Here is an 18,393-nt window from a genome sequence, read left to right as displayed (position 1 = left end):
CCAAAGCTTTAGGAAAGAAACAGCAAGTCAAACAGACCATAGAGACTTCAAGAACTAGCACAACATAAATATGAAATAAAACATTAGTGACAACATTAAATGAAAACTTACCCTGCTTGTGGGTTCACCATTCCCAGTGAGTTTTTATGAGCTGGTGATAACGTCTGAATTTTGCTCCCACTGGATCCAGGTGAGGAAAGTCCTTTACCTGAAGAGGCACCTTGCAGTTGAAAGCAAGCATGGAAATATTAGAAAATGTAAGACTTTCCTGTCAGAACGATAAAATTCATTGTATAAATTTTTAGTAGCCCATTTTAAAACAAGATTTAGAAAAATCAAGGTATGACTAAGTGTCAAGATACTAGGAAAAAGAAACAATTGAGACCTCTAATAAAAAAATATCAGATCTCTATTACTTCCTTTGGTAAGAAGAAGGAAAGAAGTCTAAAATATCAAAGTATGTACAAACAACATTCTTAATATCTGATGATATCTGAATACAGAGGAGGATCAGTATTTGCACAGTGATAATACACACGTATTTTCACCAGTTCATGATGATATTCAGCATACAAATTAGTTACAGAATAAAGCAACAGAAAAATCTAAGGCAAGAGATTAGAAATACATACAATTACACATCACTGCACAGAATAATTTTGCAGATTCAATTCAGAAAAAATGGATCAGATACATAAAGCACAAGAGGATCCTATGTACTCAAGAGTCTTGTTGAATATAAGCCAATCAGTGCCCCTTCCAACTTCACTTTTTTTTGGTTCTGGTTTTTACAAACCATTATATCAATTTCAACCATAAAATAAATAGCTATCATATGTGTAAGTAAAAAAAAATCAAGTCACAAAAACATTGATTAAAAAAAAGAAAGACACCATCCTAGCCACTTATGTAACACATCTCTTCCTATTAATTTTTGTACTTCATCTGTTTAGATCAGAATCGTTTGGGTTGGAAAAGACCTTTAAGATCATCATGTGCAACCATTAACCTAACACTGCAAAGTCCACCACTAAACCATGTCCCTAATTACTGTACCTGTATGTCCTTTAAATCATTGGGCAATTCTGTAGAGATCCTTTCAGCTATTAAAATTATATTCCTTATAAACTTTATAGTTTGAGATTCAATATTTGGAAAAGAAATGGAAAATTCATAACATTAGTTTCTTACCTACAACAGTTTTGCTAACACCACTTGGCTGTGGTAAGCGTGATGATGATGGTGGCGTTGATCCTACAGAGGGCATCTTCTTAACTGGAGTAGGTTTGTACTGTAACAAAATACAACCTAGAAATTTAAGCAGTTAAATCAAACTATCTATATAACATGACAGGGAGTTGTCTCAGGTACTGGGAAAACAATGATTACCAAAAAGGTAAACTCTTTCTAGTATAGGATCATTTAAATGGTTTCTGCTAGTCTGCTTTCTTATAGATAAAGATGAGCTAGTCAGGAAGATTATTTAACTTTACTCAGGAGTTTTATTTTTTTGTCTAACTGTATGTCTTTGTGAATTTTCCCCTTTTCTACAGCTTCATTCATCTTTTTCCATAGCTGTCTGGTGAGCTTAACATTATCACCCATGCTGAATTTGGCTGGAATAGTTAATTCTCTTCAGAGTAGTAGCTGGTAGAGGCTATGTTTTGGATTCATCCTGAGATGTTGATCATACAGGGATGCTTTTGTTATTACTGAGCAGTGCTTTACAAAGAGCCAAAGCCTTTTCTGCTTCTCACCCCACCAGCAAGTAGGCTGGGGGTGCACAAGACAATGGGAGGGGACACATCTGGGACAGCAGACCCCAACTGACCAAAGGAAGACCCAATAACACACAACATCCTGCTCAGCATAAAGAGCTAGGGAAAGAAGAGTGAAGGGGTGGATGTTCAGAGTTAGGGTGTTTTGTCTTCCTAATAAATCATTCTGAATGATGTAGCCCTGCTTTCCTGGAGATGGCTGAACACCTGCCTGTCAATGGGAAGCAATGAATTAATTTCTTCTTTTGATTTGCTATCATGAGCAGCTTTTGCTTTGCTTATGAAACTGTCTTTATCTCAAAACCTGAGTTTTCTCACTTTTGCCCTTCAGATGAAAACACATCTACACTTTAATCCCTCATTTGTTTCCATGGTAAGTTAACTACTGCAGCTCTTAACCTTAGTATGTCTGAATTCCTCTAGACCTCTCATGAGCCAAAATATTGCTGTTGGTTAACCTGTAGTCACTTTTCTTTTTCTAATTTAGGAACATCCTTGAATTGGATTGAAAAAACTTATATTGTTCAAGGTCAACCTTCTTTACCAACACTGCATCTCTACCTCTTGCTGTTATTTTTACCTGTCATTTTCAGAAATCTCTATATTTCAATTATCACTGTTTTTGGCTTTGCATCTCTGACATCTGATCATAAAAATAATGTTGCTATATGCAACCCTTATAAGAAAGCAAAAACCTCTCCCATGCTCACTGTCTAATTTTAGTTTAGAGAAAATAAAACTACAGATTAAAATATTTAATTCCATTCAAGAGCAATGCAATATTTAACAAGACTGATTTGATGTTGAATGCAAGTTACAAGTTAAGAAAAATGTTGCAGTTCACCTGTGTTCGAGTAGGAAGCTTCCCTTTGGTATCAGCTGCCAGTTTCCCTTTATTAGTGATACGTGCTGCTTGCTCCTTACAGAAATTGATGTGTCTGTCAGCTGCATTTTCATTAAATCTCCTCTGACAATATGGACATTGAATGTAATCTTAAAAACACAAAAATTTAGGATTAATAATTATTTTTATATTACTTAGTGTCTTTTAAAGACTATCCCCACTCCCAGAGAAAATTAAGGGCTCCTGAATCTGAAAATTAAATACATTTTGCTGCAAAAAATAATACCATTCACCTCTAACAGCAAAGATGTTTCTTTAGTGGATAAGAATAAGAAGAATAGCTGAGGATGAGAAATAACCTCAGCAAAATCAGAAACATTTTGAGATGCTATTCATCAGAGAAGGTGGCGAAAGACTGTATGGACACGGCAGGGATATTAGCTGGAAATAAGTGGAGAAAAGGCTAAATAAAAATCACACAGTTCAATTCTTCAAGACATGAAAATGCATTAAAAGCCTTCCCATACAAATAGCAAAAGACAAATATATCTATTTTCACTGACAGGAGGAAAGGACAGAGAAATACTAACTGTAATACTGGAAATGATCACTAAAAAAAATTAATCAGAAATTTAACAAAGGGGAAAGAATCAGAGGAAATCAAATTAAAACTAGGAGATATCCATAGAAACACAAAACCCTGCTTCTGATTGTATAATTGATTGTATAATTTTTAAAGATTCTGATTGTATCATTTTTAAAGATTAATTTAGTCACATTATAAACAGTACTATTTGCAGGAAATATTACTAATAGTGGGGGGAAAAAACCCCAAAAAGGCTACGTAAATGTTTAGAATACCAGGAGATCTGTATGCCAGAAAATTATCCCTTAAAATGCACTGCCCTTGGAAAGCAAAATGTTTGGACTGTAGTTTCAGACAGACAATTTAGTGTCTGGAAAAAATGGATGCTGATTTCCTCCAAAATCATGTAAACATCAACTTCAGAAAAGCTGGACACTGATAAAGCCGGTTAAATTAGTATTGTTTCCAGGTGATCCAGTTATTCTTTTTAATTAATAAGCAATTTTGAGTAAGTCAAATGATGCAGTGGCCACCAAACCATGAACTGTGACCCACAAAGTGTGAGCAAATGACACAGGAAAAACACACCAATCCTTCACAGAAGTGACAGCATGAGAATCTCACATGATAGCAACAACTGGTTTTGGTTTGTTTTTTTTTAATATTACATAAGCTGCACAACTGTCAAAATACTCAAACATAAACTATATCTTACATGATAAAAAAGAGATACAGTATCTATCTACATGGTCAAGCCAAGATAGGCCCAAAGTTAAAAAAAAAAAGAAACCATATAAATAAGCAGTATAGGTTAATAAGGCAGCTATATTGATGCAGTTAATAAGGAAGCCCCTACATAATAAGAAACAATATATCTAGCTGGGGCACAGCTCAGTTCCCACCGAAGGCTTTCAAAGCCCAATAAAGTAAAAGGATCAGACTGCAGAGGATTTATGTACACTCTTATGAATCAGGGGTTGTATCTTCATCCTTTTGTAAAATGCTTAGCACCAGTCAGCCACCTGGCTACATAGAAGTGCTGTGTGTACTGTCCAGAAGAACTGCTGGGTTTCAATATAAGCTATATAAGATACAAAATAATCAAAGTAAGTGGGCAATACACATACACAGTCAAGTTCAATGCAAATGGAGTGACAAAGTTTTTTCTTAATATCGTGAGGCATTTCTTCTAAGAAAAAGGAAGAACAGGAGATTGAAGAACCAGCAACACTAATTGTCTGCAAAGTCAAAGCATACAATCAAGTAGGGAATATTAATAGATAATAATTTTCTTTTATAGGAAAAACCCTAGCAGCTAGTTAGAAATAGGCATGCCAAAGAGAGCTGAGAAAGAGAGGGCAGAAATGCTCCATGATACCATGCATAACTCTTCCCCCTCTTCTACATGTAAAGTGGAAAAGGAGTAAGGGTATTTGCCTCTGCTCTATTTTCTTATGTACTATTTCTGGGAAGAGAAACCATTGATCAGTTAATGCACCTTCATTCCTTGTTCCCTCCTAAATCTTACCCACTGTAGCAGGATAAAACCAGAAGACTACAAACAGTAAGACTCAGATTGGAAAAAGGTAAAAATCATAATGAAGAGAAACAGAGGCATGGTATCTTTCTTTACCCTTTCCTGCCTACCTGCTTTCAAGCAGACTGAATAGTTGCTCCCTTCTCTTTAAACTCATTTGTGGTCTCCACAACCAAAGGAGAACCATTTCAGTAGCTTTCCAAGTTGTGTTTAGGTCTGGACTCTTCCGCTTGTAATTCAGAACCTGCACAACTTGATTGCCACCAATTCTTTCCTTGATCAAGCATTATGTTTCTTATCCACACCATCAGCTATTGGCTTTGCTTTACTTTAAAATGCTCATGGCAAGAAATGAGTGTACTGAATGCTGAATAATATAATTTCATTTCTTACTATGAATGCACAACTACAATCTTAATACTGAACTAACAAGTTTCCTGCAGAAAAACAAAGTAGATACAACATTGACATCCTTACTTGACCACAGACAGGCAGAAGCAAACACATGTTTTTTCTACTTTTCCCTATCTTTCTGAAAATAGCCATTGAGCTGATCAGATGGTTAAGCTCTTAGGACAAGTGGAAGAAATATATTCTCCAACTTCCTATCACATCAAAGAAGTTAATTGAAAAGTGTATTTCCTTCTCACTACCATCAGACTGCTTCAACACTTTACCCAGCCTCAGTTCTGAAGGGACCACAGGACTATCATTCCCTTGTTAATAAAATTGCACACCTCTCATAGCCATAACTCTGCATACACAAAACTAAATGTGAATTCAGCAAGAAATGGGAGACTACACTTGAGCACAGTGGATGTGCATTCCTACAGTGTAAATAGATCAGCAACAGCAGCTAATTAAAAAGCTTATCTGTGCTTTCTGAACAGTTTCTGTTGTGGACAGAAACAAGGTATTGAAATAATTTGTTAAGCCTAGAGTTTGAGATGGTAGCAAGATGTAAGTTTGTTTTTAATATATCAAGTGCTAGTTATAGCAAAATAATGGACTTTGAAAGCTACAGAGGATGCTAGCCACCCAGCCCCACTGTCACAAACAAGAATCTGCACAGAGATAATCTATCTGAGAATCATCTCCAGGAACTTGTGAATACTGTATGCCAACAAATTCCTTTCCAATTCATTGTTTTACAAATTAAATATAAAAAAATTAATGAATCTCTAAAGCACTTGATTGTTTTACATACCAGGGTCATATGATGGTGGAGGCGGAGGAGGGAGTTTTCCTCCATCTTTAAGATTAAGTCCTTTGGCTGCTCGTATAGTTGCTATAAATTCCTCATGCTTTCGTCTCCAGTTGGAAGGTTTTTTGGGTGGCTCTGGCTACAAAGCCAAAACAGAAAGAGCTTTATACGTTTGAAGCTTTTAGGTCAAGCTGGGAAGATGCCTTATTTTAGTACACAATGTTATAGTTAGATTTCTTCCCAGTCTTAGTTTATCTAATTATCACAAATTGCCAGCAGAAATAAGCCTTATTTTAATGCATACACAGTTTGCCTGAAATGTTCATATGCAGATTAAATTGTAACATACCCGTGGCTTAAGAGGCTTTACTGTGGGAATGTCAGTTCCTTCTGCTCTCTGTCTGCTGGAATCAAATGTCTTCCTCTTCTTGGCAGAAGTTTTTTGGCAAATGGGTCCATGCTTTTTCTACCAGCAAGAGAAAATAAAAAGAGAATATAGAACTTAGTTTTGAAAAAATGGTTATTAACATATTATTTCCCTTTCTCAACATACTAACCAGCAAAGAAGGCCAAATTCTTGAAGAACAAGAACAGACAGCTTTCATTTAAGTATTTATTCTAGCCATTACTTTCAAAACAGAAATATAGGAATTTATGAATGCATACTCACAAAAAACTTGGGAAAGAATAAATAGGAGGCATCCATGTTTGCTTGTCACAAATAAAAACTTGCTAGAAAGTAGGCAGCATTTGCATTGAGTGGCAAGACATACCAAAAGTGTCTGAAATCCATATTCATATTTAAGAACAGACTAATGTCTGTTAACATTCGAGAACAGAATATTTTGAAGATGGCTAACAAAACTCTTTATTTACTAACTGAGGCTGCATGATGCTAGGGCTTGCACCTGCAGAGACAAGGAGTGATTCTGTGACCCTAGTGAAGGGGCTTTGGGAAGCATGTATTTTCAGAAAATGATGGGATGCTGAAATAAAATTTGTGTCCTCCTAGGGAGCTTTAAAGCTGAAACAACTGGAATACATATTTACTTGGGAATAAAAATAAAACACAAAATCCCTACCAGAACCAAACATCTAATTTATTTAGCTATACTGATTATTGCTTTAAGTCCCCTATGAACGCTTTAGACCTAAGAGCCACAGTGCTCAAACCACTTACCAGTGCTGCTGGAAAGAAAGTTCTTCCACAAATTTTACATGGCAGCAGATCCCCAGTTTGCACTGCAACCTCACCTTAAAAAAAACATAACAAACGTCTATAAAAAATTTGTTTAATGATAAAATTTCTTCCAAAATTGCTAGTCTCACATGTTTAGCAATAACAATAGTTGTTACTGCATAAACATACATTTTTGAGCTGTGCTGATCAGAATGGAAAAATGATATACAAGTCCTTGCATACTTTTGGAAGCAGTGAGGCTCAGTATGATGTCAGCATCAATTGACACTTTTAAAGGGATGCCTGGATGTCAATACGAAAAAGAGAGACTCATTCTAAGTCACAGTGAGAGCCCAAACACATAGTAACAGTAGTGAGTACTTCTGTGTCTTTGGAAGACAATCACCTATTTCAGAACCAAATATAAGTCACATTCCATCACTTTTTTTCTCTACTAAGTTTAACTGTTCTACTTTCTCTTGGAAAGAAAAATTATTGAATGCTATTTTTAGTCTATATTTTATGCAGCTTATTACCAACAGTTTACAAAAGTGCTTCTGATGCTGCTATTCAAGCATTGGTAGCACAAATGTAAATGGTATATTTGATATATAACAGATTTGCAGAAACAGATAAAAGACAAACAAATCAAAGTATCCCAGCCTATGCAAGCGAATACATTTATATAGCATGCCTTATGCAATGGAGTCACAGCAGAGATTAAAATTTTCCAGTAACAGGTATCTATTATATTTAATACTGTACCAGAGACACAGGGATAATTTTATATCATGTATATATCAGTAAAGAGGCAGTAAGTTTATACTAAGTTTGAGAATTACTAGTTGCTAACTCTCTATTCAGGCTATTGCAGACAATGCAGCTCCCTCTATTTATACAAAGTTAAAAAAAACACACTTTGAATTTACTTGTGTTTTAGGCAAACTAGTGGCTTAAATTAACATAATGAATACAGCAACTGTTCAACGACTTGATTGAGTTTGTTCCCAGTTCTCCAGTGGAAAACAATTTTCCATCTAGACATACAGAGTTACCAATTAAATGTAAGACCAGTTCTAAAGAAAATGGAAAATTTAGCAAAATGATCTATGGCAAACAAATGTAAATTCAGGCAGCCATGGTTCCCAATGAAAAACTGCTTTTTCAAATTAAAAGGTTAACACTAAGCAAGATTTCTGGAACCATTATGTAACCATTCAGTCTACTTCTGCCTTTTTCAATTACTTGAAAGAAGCTGATCAGTATGTAACTATGTATAATGTATTAATACACTACAGAGCACAACCCATTTTAAGAACCACAAATTGTGAGAAGTATTCTGCAGTTTAGAACATTTATGTTCTTATCTTTAATTAACTTTACACCTTTTCCACATAGACGTAATTAGACCCTTGCCAAAGCATGGCAGGACTCCACTGACAGAAACTTTGAGTTTTACAGCTCAAGCAGTAATCGAGCTTCCCTTTATGTCATCTAAATGTATGTGTGTTTAGACATACATAATTAGGGGAAAGTAGGAAAGATATGAAATGTGCAGGTAAATCTTGTTTTTCTTCTGTTCTTGCATCCGCATTACACTTGCACGTTATCAACAATTAATAGGAACTATTTTTTTATTGTTAATTGTACTTTTCCAATCTCTATTTTACATCATTTCTGAAATTTTTTCCATAGGCCTGGTATGTCTAAATTTAATGCTAATTACAAGTGCTATTGTGCACACTGGGCATACACAGCTTGAATGGATGGAACCTGCCCTCATCATTTTTCTCAAGGGTAAGCAGCAATGGTCGAAAGTTTTTCTCAGTTCTCCCACTCAGAAACAAAAGATGTGCCCAGATTAATTTTTTGTTTGTATTATTACTTCATTCTTCAGAGTTCTCAGGACTCTTGATAATGCTAACAGGCACCACTGCAAACTACCTCTGCTAAAGAGTTCAACTTCCTCTTACCACATTATTCTAATACAATCCTCAGCTTTGTATAAACAAGTGACAGAGGCATGTAATGGAAATTCAAGGTGACACTGATTCTGTCTAGGAAATTAGCTGAAACAAATCAGAATTAATGATCTTGAAATAAGGTGTATACTGATAGATTAAGGCTTTGACTGAGAGAATAATTCTTCCAAATATCTGCCTTAGTAAAAGAAGGAAAGCTACAATTTCCACTATATTCTTCTGTTCACTGAACTCTGGAATTCGAGCTTGTGTGTAAATTCATAATTAAAAGAAGTAGACTTGACAGACACCCACCTGGTAGAGTAGTATTTACATATGACATACCAATGTGTAACAAATTCCAATTAATACTCACTGCAGGTACAGAGCTGCATTGCCTTACAGCATTCCTAACCTTCTTTGCTGCTGACAGGTATTCCATCACATTTGCCAAGAGCTACTTCTACTGCCAGTACCTACTTCCCCCTAATACAAGCCTACAGTCCTTTATATTTGTACCCTTATCTCCTCAATTTACTACTCGCTTATATTTGATTTTTCTCTCCCTCAAAGTAATCCTCTCTCAGAAAAAAAACCTCCACTACAAACAAAATAAATACACCAAATCTTAACTTTTCACTCTAGAAGTCCATCAGCCCTCCCTTACAGAAGGTTTAATACTGTCATAAACACGAAATCTAATAACTTGAAAATAAAATATGGGAATAAAATTGTGAAAGCTGGAGTTGGTTTGTTGGTTTCTGCTTTGCTTTGTTTATTTTTTTTAAGGCATTCATGCATAATATCTATTGCCATCAGTACACTTCTTACATCGCTTCTGCACAATAAGTGACATAAATGCACAAAGAATTTACCTATTTCGTTAGTATTTCTAACACTAGCAATAAACAAACAGGATAACCTTGTCCAATGAAATTACTAAATTATTTTACCTGTAGTTTTCCAGAATGGTAACTATAAAATGCAGTTAAAATGGAGAACAATCCTATTTTGCATAATTTTAGTCTAAGAAAATTAAAGAATAAACGAAAGCAAAATTTTACAACTTGGAATTTTTTTTTTAAAAAGGCATGGATTGCCTAAATCTTTTTCCCTATGAAAAATTAACAGAAATGGGTTGTTATATTGGGATGTACTGGGGGAGAGGAGGTAAAAACCAGGAAATGCTCCAATCAAGAAACAAAAGAATTTGCTTGGTAAATTAGTGAGAAAAGGAAATGGTAGTAAGATGGTGTCATGGTGATTTTCTTCAGTCTCCTTTAAGTCTAGCAACAACTAAGGGATTACTTGAATTTTGGTCACAAAAGACCCAATATTTAGCAACAACACTTCCTTTTTCCTTTTACCACCTTTAACAGCACTTATCACCAGAAGTTTACATGACTACATTAGAAACAAATTAATATAGTTGACTTAGAAAAGAACAGACATTATTATCTAAGCACAGATAGGGAAAAGAGAAGTATGTTCAAAATGGTTGTGAACATCAAAGGCAGAAAAAGTATTTCAGCTGAAGTGATGCCAAAACTATGATGTGCAGCTTTATACTCTATTCCCCTACTCTCTGCCTCAGATCAGGTCTCAAATAAAAACACACAGCTCAACGAAGTAAGATGTCAAGTATGTGAATAAAGCTACTGGATTAGGACTTTTATTAGCAACACTACAGTAACCACAGCACTTGGGTGTCTAAACTGTGCCTACAGTGAGTTTATGAGTTTAGACTTTCTTGAAACCTAAATTTCCATAGAGTAACTTTTTTCTTTCTCTACTTATGTGGTCAAATACAGAAACTGATTACAGTCTTCAGAATTATTCTTCTGAGTACATATGAGCAAATCAATACATGTAAATTCCAACTAAACACAGGCATGCTCTTGCTGTTGTGTTTATAAATTAAGCAGCTGAATGAAAAGACCCCTCACCTATAGAGTTCAGGAGTCTTCAGTTCTGCTTACAGATATTAATTGAAGTTTTGCTACAGTTTTCTCTTTTGAAGAGACATACATAGCAAAGTATGTATCTGCATTTAGATATATACAGTGCTTCAAAGAAGCAAGACTGCACTTAGTCTGAGTAACAGTATTTTGTTGTCTTGTAAAATCTGTCTGATTACCCTGCAAAAGCTTTTATTTCTACTTCCTGTCACAGCAGTGATGTACTAAATGCCTTTGACCTGACAACTGAGATATTCAGAACCATCAAGCCCCACTGAAGGCAAACTAGCAAAAACACTCTTGTGTGCTTTCCAGCCTTGAGACTACATACCTAGTTGAAATGACTCCAAGAAGCTATTACTTGAAAAGTGCTTGGCAAACTCTTCTCCTGAAATATTGTATTTGTTGCTTTTAGCATATCTCGCCTCTTGTCTCCAAAAGAAGAGTATTTTCCATTTAAGAGTTCCACATAGCTACTTCAGGTTAAAAAAAAAAACAAACAAACCAGAACAACAAACATGCAGTGCACTCCCCACTTTAATTGGAATCTAGTTATTTGGGGACTGTCAGTCTCCAACATATGTTCACAGATCAGTACTGACCAGGTTGTATTTTTTTCATCAGCATGTTAACTAACATCAGTTTGAAAAGACTAATTACAAATACCATAAACAAGAATCACCTAAAAATTATACTGATAGGTGGGGAACACTTCTTCAAACAGCCAAATAAGATTTAGAGCATTATTTTTTAAATGGTAATTTTAAAGAGCATCAAATAAAATAATTAAAATATTAATGTATAATAGCAGAAAAAAGTATACCAATAATGATGTAATTTCTGCAAGTTTTCATTATTTTGCCAAAAGGAATTCTGAAATGCAAATGAAAGTCAGATAAATACATCACGCTGCTTAACAGGCAGTACTTGTCATACTTTGATAAAGTTTGCTTGATAACTGAAGACATGCATGACACAGCCCATTAAGCAAATCCATTTTTGCCTATGCTACTCAACAGTCTGAAGTAAGAATGAGAAAGCAAGAAGAAATCATGAACTCTGTCTCATTTTGAAATTTTTACACAATCTGGTTATTTGCAATTGTATAACAAATAGTAAGCCAATCAACTCTTATTTATCCACCTGTAATTTTAGAGGAAAAACTCATGAATTCTTTTCTAATTTTGTACTGACAATGCAGTCAAACCTTGTATAAACCTGTCACTTCTACTCAGAAAGATAATAAAAAGCAGCTTAACTTCCATTCCTTGACACTGAAAAGCTAAAGTAAGTCTTTCATAGTATGGTTCTGTATTTGCTCTTCAGTCTGACATTACAAGTACATTGTATTTGCCAACATTACTGTTACTGCACTGAATGCGAGACTGATGATGGTCAGTTCAGTATTACTTCTTTAAGAATAATAGTAAGGAGAGCCACACTGCCTCAAAGTGGCAACCTGGAGAGGGATTCTGTGAAGAAGGGTTTTTTGGGGGACTGAAAAATTAATTGCATGCAGTCAAGTATAATTGTAATGGCAGCACACGCACAGCTTGCATTGTGGTGTGCGTCTCTTTTCTGAAACTGTCTGTCCTTCTTTGTTCCCTCATGTAAGAATACTTTTTAAAGTGAAAACATGCCAATGGACCACTAAACATCCTTAAAACTAACCAGCTTTCCTGGACTCCTTTCCTAGGCCACATCTCATTGGATTTTTTCAAGCAGATCCTGAATCAAATCAAAGCCTGAAGTCTTTGTTCTGAAGTCCAAGGATGAGATCATGCCATTTGCCCAGCTCCCTCCTTTCAGAATCCTGAAATCAATCATCCTATGGTCACTGGAGGTAAGGCTGCCCCTGACCTTCACATCTCATAATAATGAAGTCCACCATAAATTCCTCCTTTTGTCAGCTCCTTAATCAGCTGAGTCAGAAATTTGTCATCAGTGCATACCAGAAGCCTCCTAGATTGCTTTTCCCCCACTGATTTGTCCCACCAGCAGGTATCAGGTAGTTTACGGTTCCTCACGAGGGCCAAGGCCTCTGGATACAAGGCTCCTTCTGATTATGTGAAGGAGGACTTCTTCCTGATCAGGCAGTTTGTAGCAGGCATCCACAACTGCATTTCCCACACTGGTCTGCCTGCTTAACTGATCCATAAGCTCCCAGGTACCTCTGCAGCAAAGCTCTGAGCATTTTTGCTGCTCTCCCACATAAAGGGCAACTTTCTCCCTTGCTGTCCAGCTGGTTCTTCCTGAAGAGCCCGTACTCATTCACCACAACACCGCAGTCCTGTGAGCTGTCCTACCACCTACACATGATCCCAACAAGATCACAGCAAACTGCATGCAGATCTCCAATCCCTCCCATTTGTTCCCATACTGAAAGTGCTAATATAAGGCACTTTAGAGAGGCATTCAGTCATGATTATCTGGAAAAGTCTATGAGAGCTTCCCTTTAATGCATATGGAAACACAACAAAACCAAAGGCAAATAAGCAATATAATTTGATCAATCTGACTTCCAGATACATTATCTGGTCTTCTATTAATGAATTTTAAGATCAACTAAAGCCAGTAGAAAGCGTGTGACCTGCAAAATCTATGTACATGCTACGCAATCCTGCTTTAGCATAAGCTCACAGTTCTCCTGCATCAGCTACCAGCATCATGATGACTGTAAGAAGGTAGTAAAGTGAAGACTACCTCACATTGGCCTTAAACCAAGACTGCTTTGCATGTGTCCTCCAAGCAATTCTAGACTTACATACTCTAATACTCAAGTGTAACTCAAGAGAGTAATCACAGTCTAGTTCTGCTTGTTTGTCAGAATATTACTTGGCTAACAATAATGTGTCAAAAAATTTTTTATAATAAACTTCATTTATACTCTATTGATTCCTAGTTTGCTCTCCCCACTCAACCCTTTAATTCACTCCTGGAACTAGATTTTACTAAAAAGCAATAACTGTTTTTGATAATAACCACATCATGTGTGTTTGCTGGTAAACTACATCTGTCTTCCCACTATGTTCAACCAATTGTATGCAAAATTCTACAAAAACTACAGAAAAGGGTATAAAGATGCTCTAAGATACCTCTCTGAAATGGAGCTTAAGAAAATGGCTGCCAAAGTAAGGGAACTGCTGCTTGCATCCATTGTGGCAAGACAAAGATGAACACTAATGGGAAAGGAAGATTCTCACTAGTATTGTTTTCAAAACAGAAGTAATTTTCTACACTATCAGGGGAAAAAAAAAAAAAAAAAAAAAGACTGGGTTTTAGCTTACTCAGAAATTCCATCAAAGCACACATAAACACTTGCTTTCAACAGTCACATTACTAATATAAAAGCCCAAACTAGAATGGTTACATGGTTTGGTGTGGAGTGGGGTGTCTCAGATATGATCAGTGCCTGAGAGGGGTCCAGGGAGAAATGCTATTACATCCCAGAGCAGCAGCAGATGCTATACAGTGAGCCTTATTGTTATTGAGACCTTAAGGGCACACCCATACTGCTCCGAGACTAAATGCTTCATCACAGTAGTCCTTCCTTGGCATCTGAGAAGGAAAGCTCCGGGTTTGAGACTGCAGGCAATTTCCTGAGCAAGCAGCCACCCATCCCTCTGCAATCACAAAACGCCTTCCCTGGCTGCAGTCTCAAAAAGAGCACTAGAGCTGGGTAAGCACTGCCATTACCTACCAGAGAGAGCTGGACTTTTGCCCTCAAACACAGCTGCCCCTCTGCCCTTTACTCCTCGGGCAGCAGCAGTCCCAACCAGCTGGGACAGGCTGTGAACAAGTGTGGGAAGCAGCATTCAGTAAGCTCAAGCAGCTGTTGCTGGCATTCTCTCAAAAAAATCAACAGACTGGAGTGAAGCCGATCAAACACCACCACTGGGCTGCTCAGAGTGAAATGAAGTCAGGAATTCAGTGCCTGCATTCCCTCCTCCATCTCCTTCAAGCAAAACAGAGCAACACACATGCTAATGTGGCAGCATTTTTTCTTGCTGTAGAGCAGTGAAAGCAAGAAGCACATGACAACGCATTAAAAATGGTCCTGGGATTCAGCATATGGTGGACTACTCAGAAAAGGATTTTTAGAATCACCTTAGAGACCACTACATCCAGTTTGTCACTTGTGAAGGCAAGCATGCACTGATTCCTTCTAAAAACTTTAAAGTTATAAATTTGACTTTCAGTATCAACCTAGTAATATAACAATATTGACATGCAAATAAAATAATAAAGTAACAGCCTTAAAAAGAGCAACAAAAGTAAATTTTAGCAGGAACTTTAAAGTCACACAGAAACCTACTTTCCCATTTCGCTGAACATTTAAACTTGCATATAGTGAGAAAATGCAACTGCAATACTGGAAATATTACTAAGCTTTTTAAATGTCACTGATGCAGCACCACAAGCCAACATACACATTCAACTCTCCACATTACAGAAAGAATCATTATAAATTGGGTAAATCTATTTATTATTAATAGCATGCTTAAATAAATAGAAATAAGACATATCTTGCATCTGTGATACTGAGCTTCAGAAAACAAAATCAATAGCTTCTGAGGGCAGCAAATGCAGGCCAGGAGTTCCAAGCCTGAGGGGTCTTCCACTTCCAGCCATTAAAACACCAGCAGACTGCTGCCAAAAGACAAAATCCTGCCCTCTGCCATAAGGAGTCTCACACACACACAACTGCCAGGACCTGCTGTACAAATCAGCTCTGGGAATTGGTTTTACAAAGCGCTAACATGCAGAGGGAGCAGGCTAAGCCAGACTGCAGAAGCAGCCCATACTTCCATGCTGGATGTCTATGACTGTGCAACTGTGCTTTTAAACACAAATGTAACCAACCACTGGCAATGTTCTTCTGATTTGCCCATGGAGCAATAACTTGATTAAAAAAAAATATCAACAACATAACAGCCAGTGAAACATTTTATTATCATTGCTGGTTTTGCCTACGCTTGCTCTGTCTTGGGGACACCTCTCTACAGAAAGTTCATCTGTGCCTACATGCGTCAAGGGAGACAGCCTAAACTCCAAATAAAAGAAAAAAACCCCACTTGCTTGAAATGTTGTTTTGTGGCAATTTGTTTAAAGAAAAACATAGCACAAGGTCACCCACAAAAATGCAAACTACTATATTCTTCAGTTTCAAGAACTTTAGAATTCAAGGATACAGTGTGATTCAAGGCAACAGTGTGGGATAAAAGTGTTCACAATTGCTCTGGGCTGATGTGGTCCTTTGTTAGCAGCTGGGCCTAAACCATGACATCAGTTCAAAGAAATCTGAAGTTTTAGAAGTAGTTTATTCCCTGTGCCATTCTCAAATTGACATCATGTGTTCAAAAGACATATTTCACATCACGGAAAAATGCTTTGATAAGCTCTAGTGCTTTTGAAAGTACTTTCAAGATATGGTTTACAGACTGAACATGAGATTTCACCTGCAATTTAACAGTTCTTCCTTCGACCACTCCCGGTACCTACTGAAATACAAATAAAATGTGAACTGTTTCTAGCAAAGTCAGAAGATGGACAAATTCTACTAAAAAAAATTTTTTTTATAAATACATGTAAGTACATATATTACTAGAAATAACAGGCTTCTGCTGTTATTTGTAAATCTGCTTTTTTCCCACACTTTGTTATGAAGGTGCTAGAGCTTATAAAACATAGCTGGCCTTGCTAGGTTAGCTCACAGCCAAATCACCTGATGGATGGGCTGCAGATGATATGCAGTCCCAGCTGCAGTCAAATACAAAACTGACTCAAAATTAATGCAAGCTTTCCCCTTCTGGACAGACAAAACTATTGTCACAAGATTGTCCCGAGAGTTAAAGTGCCTGATAAAGCATTATTGGATAAGCCACTTTTCAAATTTAAAAGGCATTAATTCTCAGCAAAGCATAAAGAGTAAACCAAATAAAACAGAACCTCTTCAGATCTTAACACCAAATCATATCCAAATGTATAGCTTTGAAGTAGCTAGGCACAAGAGCAGACTGATGACTGGAAAACATACTACAGACAGAAGACAGGTATTCAGTGAGTATCACTTCACTTGTCCCCGCTAGAAAGGATAAAGAACAAAGGCTATATTGTGCTCACCTCTATTTAAACAGCCAGTTACCTATAGTGAAGCAAAACATGGAAGACTTAATAAATGTTTTGTGATAGTTACTCTGAACAGGTCTGTATTTTTTTTCTTAAATAATATGGTTAAAGCAGCTTGCAAAACACATTAATGAAAGGCCTACTGAAATGCTCAGATAGCAAGCCATAACTTCATAAACGCCAAGCTAGTATCTATGCTGTGGCGGATACTCTGGACGCTGATGACAGGTTCAATAACGCAATTTGAAGAGAATAAAGTTGCAAACACTCTGTCAGCAAATACACACCTAGTCTTCACTGCACCTAACATTTCCACAGCATTTTAAGTGTTTCCTAACACCCACCGTAGCCCTCTGCTTGCAAAAAAAGGATGCCTGGCAAAGACGCCCTCACGCCTCCACGCCCTACCCACCCTAGGGCATCTGCGGCGGATCACCGAGTTTGGCCGCGGCGGGGAAGGGGCACAACCCCGGGGCTCAGCTGCGAGACCCGAACGGCGCCGAAACAAAGCCCGGCGAGGTTGGCCCTGCCCGCCGCTTCCGCACCCGCCCTCCAGCACCCAGCAACGACCCCAGCCCGCAGCGCTACGCGCCGGGGCCCGCTGCCTCCCTCCCCCCCCGAAAAAACACCTCAGCGGCGTTCCCCCCCACTTCAGCACCGCCACTCCCCTAGCACTCCCGGCCGCGGAGCAAGGCGAGGCCGCCGCGCCGCCTCAGGGGGCTCCGAGATCGAGGAAGGCGGCACCCGGGCCGCAGCTCCAGCCACCGCCCAAGCCCGCCCCGACACAGCACAAAGGCGCGACATGGCCGCCGCCCGGCTCGTCGCGGCTGGAGCCGCCCCGGCCACCCACTGCCTGCCCATCGCCGAAGGGAAGGGACCCCCAACCACTGCCCCTCACCTTCCAGCCCCTCCATGGCGCACCCCGAACACCACGGCCGCCAGCCCCGCCGCTACTGTAGCAACGCCGCCACCTCCCGGTCCGCTAACAAACGCCGCTCCCATTGGTCGGGCGGGCGGGCCCGGGACGCCCCTCAAGGCCACCGCCCCACCCCGCCCCGCTCTGCCCCGCCCCGCCCCGTCCCGCCCCGTCCCGCCCCGTCCCGCCCCGTTCCGCCCCGTCCCGCTCCGTCCCGTTCTGCCCAGCTACGCCCAGCCTCGCTCTGCCTCGCTCTGCCCCGCTTTGTCCCGCCAGCTCTGCCCCTCCCTTTCTGCCCCG

At 38.4% G+C, this 18,393-nt stretch overlaps 1 protein-coding gene across 2 annotated transcripts in view; it reads right to left on the bottom strand.

Moving 5' to 3' along the window:
• ZC2HC1A (zinc finger C2HC-type containing 1A) overlaps positions 1–18,134 on the bottom strand; it is a 36,412-nt gene extending 18,278 nt beyond the window's left edge. The window contains exons 1-7 of one of the 2 annotated variants that reach the window (XM_030446288.1): positions 18,076–18,134; positions 7,130–7,203; positions 6,299–6,415; positions 5,953–6,088; positions 2,623–2,771; positions 1,192–1,291; positions 112–220 (exon numbers count right to left, since the gene is read on the bottom strand). In XM_030446288.1, the coding sequence (XP_030302148.1) occupies positions 112–220; positions 1,192–1,291; positions 2,623–2,771; positions 5,953–6,088; positions 6,299–6,415; positions 7,130–7,203; positions 18,076–18,091 (701 nt within the window). In that variant the 5' untranslated portion in view covers positions 18,092–18,134. The remainder of the gene's footprint in view (positions 1–111; positions 221–1,191; positions 1,292–2,622; positions 2,772–5,952; positions 6,089–6,298; positions 6,416–7,129; positions 7,204–18,075) is intronic. The other variant, XM_030446286.1, reaches the window with a different exon arrangement.
• Between the last annotated feature and the right edge of the window lie 259 nt (positions 18,135–18,393).

This window comes from Calypte anna, chromosome 2 (assembly GCF_003957555.1).
Source record: "Calypte anna isolate BGI_N300 chromosome 2, bCalAnn1_v1.p, whole genome shotgun sequence".
Lineage (NCBI taxonomy): Eukaryota > Metazoa > Chordata > Aves > Apodiformes > Trochilidae > Calypte > Calypte anna.
This window is presented reverse-complemented; position numbering and strand designations above follow the sequence as displayed.